Source organism: Lacerta agilis, chromosome 4 (genome assembly GCF_009819535.1).
Source record: "Lacerta agilis isolate rLacAgi1 chromosome 4, rLacAgi1.pri, whole genome shotgun sequence".
NCBI lineage: Eukaryota > Metazoa > Chordata > Lepidosauria > Squamata > Lacertidae > Lacerta > Lacerta agilis.
In genome coordinates, this window is record NC_046315.1 from 71,293,738 (window position 1) to 71,299,129 (window position 5,392).

General features: G+C 44.7%; 1 protein-coding gene across 1 annotated transcript; it reads left to right on the forward strand.

Moving 5' to 3' along the window:
* Positions 1-4,237: 4,237 nt before the first annotated feature.
* On the forward strand, positions 4,238-5,156 carry LOC117045386. The gene is made up of 2 exons (XM_033146387.1): positions 4,238-4,439; positions 4,699-5,156. The coding sequence occupies exons 1-2, from the start codon at positions 4,238-4,240 to the stop codon at positions 5,154-5,156; spliced, it is 660 nt and encodes a 219-aa protein (XP_033002278.1).
* The last annotated feature ends 236 nt before the right edge of the window (positions 5,157-5,392 follow it).

Genomic DNA, 5,392 nt, shown 5'->3' on the forward strand with positions numbered 1-5,392 from the left:
GGTTTCCAGTAAATGGGAGGCGGGAGGCTCTAGGAAAAAGATGCAACAACGAAAAGAGAAAAGCTTGGATGAAGAAGTAGTCTTGATGATGCCTTTCTAACCTTTTACAACACAGCGCCAAGGCCCAGAGAAGCATGTTTCAAAATGACTGCTTGTCAAGGCTAAGGGCCCAAACCACACAGGGAGACACTGTACCAAAAAGAAATCACACGTAGTTTGGGGGCACACGTGGCTTATGTTCTCAAGGATAGGCATGTTGCCTGCATCGTATAGGAATCACAAGACTCTTTCAAATCAACCCACCCTATGACAAGGTGGGGAATCTCAGCAACAAGGCTATCCCTCTTCTCCATCATCAGCACAATATGGAGAGAAAGACTCTTCCTTCAGTGGCATTGGATCACAGTTCTTTTAATAACATCCAAAGTTCCCTTCTCCCATGTTCAAGATCTGAAAAGGCTCCAAGATACAGCCCAATGACTTTCCCAAAGATTCTCTCATCAATATGATAAGCAGCTCCCATATGTTGTGTTTGGGAGGGTGGGGGAGATGTACATATAGCTTATGAACAAAAACCAAAGGCTGGGGTGCAAGAAGGCATCATTTTCCACTTTGCCGTCCTTTTGTCGCATGCGTTTCTGTTCCACTGCAGTTTGTCTCCTGCTGTCTGCTGTGTTGAAATTATATAACTTGCATAATGGACATAATTCATTACATAAATTATGTTGAGATTACATTATTCCACCCCATTCATGTCAATGCAAAGGAAACACAATGCAAATGAGTGGGGGGTATCAATTGCAGCTTATTTGCGGACTGAGAGCAACAGCAGCAGCAAATACTGATCATATTTGCTGGATTCATTTACACTCAGGACATGGGGTGAATAAGCAAACACCAGCAATTTCTGCTCCTGTTTCTGATTTGGTCAGAATTCTCTGACATCTGTACTGAGGAACTAGCTCACTAATGAAGACCCTTAAAAGGCCTCCCTCAGAGGGGAAAACGTGTGCTGTGAGTCGCATGCTTGTTATCTATTGATTTCTACAGTGCCATTTGGAAGTAATGGAACTTCACACGCCTGAGTTAAATGCTAGGAGTTCAGCTCCTGGCTGGTCTAAAGATTTTTGACCCTGTGCCCCAGAAATGCCCTAACAGCTGCAATTGAACAAGGTATCCAAACTCACATCCACTTTTCGATTACTAGCTTTCCGACTCAGTCTACTAGAGCACACATTTGATTAACTTCTTCGGTGCTTTATGAACAAATCTGAGGCCTCCTTTGAGGTTGGGAGAACTCTCTTAGCTGGAAGAGCTGTAAAACATTTCCTAGAACATTTTAAACTTTGTTTCTCTTTTCCCTAAATATATGCTATGGCCCAGAGCATAGTTAGTCTGCATAATTATATACATGTGATAAAATGTTTGGATTCAGAAGCCGGATCATTTTGTAAGGCTCTTGCAACTTTGTGTTTGTATCACAGGCACCAACTATAGGGGGTGGAAGGAGCTTCGTCCCCCTCAATATTTATGGGCAGGGAACCAAGCCCCCCAATATCAAGGGGCCCCCAAACAGATTGGCCTCCCGCCTGCAAACACATCCTCTGTGCTCCCCATCCCCCACTGCTGATGGACGAGCGCTTGTGTGCCGGGGGGGGGCAGGGCATGGAGGGTGATCTTTATTCTCCATGCTCTCCAGCCCTTGTCACTGGCAGGGCACAATGGGGATCTCTCTGGGGCCATCTGGCCTGTGTACACCCCAGATTGCATGCCTGGTGCAACGGATGCTGCTGGAGAGTAAAACAAAATTCTACCGATTTTCCATAATGGTTTTCTTCTTCTTTTGTTATAACGATTTAATTTCTGACTTACTTATAGTGGTCCACCCAACCCCCCACCCCATCCTCAGGTGCAGGTCAGCAATAAAACACCCAATGTAGTTAACTCTTTTTTTCAAAGGAACCAAAACAGCGCAAGCTTAGAGATTGCAGTAATTTTTCCCAGTGGGTCTTGCCCCAGTGAGGCAGTTGCAAGGACTGAAGGTCTCCTCCTTCCCGCCACTAAGACTCCTTCCCCAGCAACTTGAGGCTCCTTGGTCTTGTCTCTCTTTGCTCCACCCTCTTCATTCCTCTCTGTGTTCTGGGAGGCTGTGGGGAGAAAAGCTGGTCATAGCAGGAGGGGGAGACACCCTGGATTCTTCAGAAGCCTGTCCCCACTCCTCTCCAGCCTCTGCTTCCGCCTCTGAGTCTGGACTGCCTTCTGTCACAGGCTCTTCCTGCTCATTATGTCCTTTTCAGCTTCCTCCTCCCCGTCTGCTCCCTCTTCTCCCTCTGAACACTTAGCATCGTCCCACCACCAATCCCCTGGCTCTGAGCCTTCTTCCTCTGGGGGTTCCCTTGGGGTTTCCCCAGCTGGTGCCTCACCACTCCTCTGCACCCAGCCAGTACATGATGGCAGATATCAATCCAATGTGATGACAAACCAAGGACTACTGCTCTGCAAATGTGTTTCTTTGGTTAGAGTTGGTGGCATGTTTGGGTGGATGTGTCATCAGTTAAGTCAGAGTGCATACTATTTTAGGTTTCTTAGGGAAGTAAACACGCGTGTACCAAGTGTATTGAGCTCCAAACATGGTGAAACCATTCTACTGATGAAATTAAGAAGGTTGATGAGAAGGTTCCTAAGAACTTTTATGTAATCTTTATGGGTAACTGGCCTGGATGAGATGCTTCATATGTAAGAACTTTATGAGTTCCTTGGAAGAAGAACAGAGTATCTATAATAAACAAAATGTGGGATAGACTGAGGCTATGCTAATGTCAAAGTCCAAGGCAAAATGTTGACAGATGGCGGTGGTTGTCCCACACATCATATTACGCTTTCTTTTATAGGGGAGGTCTTTTGCTGAGCATCCAATTTGGCATTAAAATACTACATTGGAAGCAAGAAGCGCTGCTGGAAATATAAACCCAAATCTAATTGCGGGGGATGTTATATAAAGCACCCTGCATTTATCAATGTGTAGGATTGTCTCATGAAAATCAGAGCAAGCGGTCAGGCTAATCAACGATTATAATGAATTGCATGTCTTCCAGAAGCAATTAGGGAAATTAAATTTTAATAAACAAATAAGCGCCAAAGTCCATACATGCTTATGGTTCTTAATGAATTTTAGATGAACAAGGACTAACTGATGATTAAACTATGGATGAGCTTGTAGTGGATTTAGGCATCATGCAAAAGTTACATTTAAAAAAAAAAAATCAAATCAATGTACTTGCTTTTCTTTCCTAAGTGTATTTTGTATTCCTGATTTCAGTCAGCCAGCCCAATTTATTTGTTAGGCTGCATATACACCATATATTTAAAGCACATTATTTCCCCCCCAAAAGGCTTTTTCATTTTTAGAAAAGGGATGCTGGACTAGATGGGACCTTTGGTGTGATCCAACAGTACTACTGAATAAATTTGCTGTAATTCAAAGTGGTGTTCAAACCCGCAGGAAACAAATTTTAAAATAAAATTCCTTTATTTTAAATCTTGCTAGCTCATTCCTTTGGGATTGGCAGTTTGGAATGTTTATTTCCACACTTTGTATCCAATCTTCCCCGTAGCTTGCGTCTAACAAAGAAGTGTCTTTTCCAAGTTCCAGAGTCATACTGGTACTTGGAAGCTTACTGCCTCCAAGCGGTATATAAATTGTTGAAAGAAATAAAATTCCAGTTTCTCTGAATATACGGTCCGTCTTGGTAAAGGAGAAAACTGAGTTCCCTGAAACTTCCTGTTGCTAGGTGTTCCAAATGGCCAGTACTCTTCAGTTACGATTTGTGTTGTTCCGAGCATTCAAATCAAGCTGCATTCTAACTGCCTCAGAACTCCAAGTGGCAGTTGCTTCAGTGACCAGCTCAAACCATCTTCAGTCTTCTCTGAGGTGAGGCACACGGAGAAAGACCTGGAAAAAGCCCCTGCGTACCAGAGTCTGGTTGAAGAACCAATATCATACATTCAGCGCTCCTCAGTTCCCCACCAACATAGCAGTGTTCCTGGCACCTGTGATTGCAGATGCACCGGCAGACTTTCCCATTCCTACGTCTCAAGGTGGGAAATGTAGAATTTGCCCTAGAATGATGGCATTGTTTTGGCTGCGCATCGCTATTTGCTCAGACTTTAGGGGATGTCCATAAGACATTGTACCTGCGTATCTAACTGTTGTCTTTTGTCTTTGTTTTTCTCCAGCATGCCTTCAGTTGCCCGCCTTGCCAGTACTCAAGCGAAAGCACCGGCCCAGGAAGATTATGGCTCCCTTCCTGTACGGTTGCTGGGCAGGGTGTCTTGTTTCCAAGTAGGTACCTTTGTCTTGGCTCTCATTGGCTGCATTATGTGCATCTGCTCCACAGCTGGTGTCCAATGGAGAATGTGGCATGTTGACAACATCATGGGTGGCAGCAGACCTGGCTTTGCAGGGATTGGGCTCTGGGTTGCCTGTTCTGCTCGTAGAAATTCTATTAAGAAGATAAATGTTTTGTGCACAGCATTAGCTGATGATGAGTCCCTTCCCTCTGAAATAGTTATTGCTCAGGTCTTCATGCCATTAGCCTCCATTGTGAATGTGGTGACCGTTTTTTGTATGGCCTTTCCATTATATAACGTTTTCAAGCCTGGAAAGCATGGCGATTTTATCTTTACTTTTTTTCATAGGAGTCAGTCCGGACTTAGCTGCAGGAACATTTGTGCTCATTTCTGTTTCCTGGAATATGTTTTCCATCCTAGCGAAGGAAGGAATGAAGCTCCCTGTCGTTTTGGGATTGCCTCTCGTTCCAAAAGAGCAATGTGTTGGAGCTGCTATTTATGTGGGGTTCATTGCTGCAGGTTCACAGCTCTTAAGCAGAACGCTTGTTCTTGGTGAAAAATATTTCTGGAGATTCAGGGAAAGAGTCACTTCTATGGAAGAAATTGTTACTGATCCTGAAATTGTGGAAAGTGAGAGCCCAACTCTGAGGCTAAAGTGTAGGGAGGGTGCCTCTACTATGAAACGTAAGTGTGAAGATCGAAGGCATATGAAAATAGAGTCTATGCCAAACTCATCATGGATGTGGCTAGGAACGGCTGCAATCCTGGAACTGACAATTTTTAAACGTTGGCATGTGACATTGTAAAGATTATCAAATTTGTTGGTTTTATCCATGGGTCAGTAAACTAAGGCCCGTGGGCCAGATCAGGCCCAATTGCCTTCTAAATCTGGCACGCGGACAATCCGGGAATCGCCATGTGGATCTCTAGTGCATGGATCACCAGCGCATGCATTCTTTTCCTCTCCCTCCCTCTCCCTCCCTCGGTGACGGCAGCGCCTCCTCCCTCCCTCCTCCTGGCTTCTCCCCTCCCTGCCTAGAGG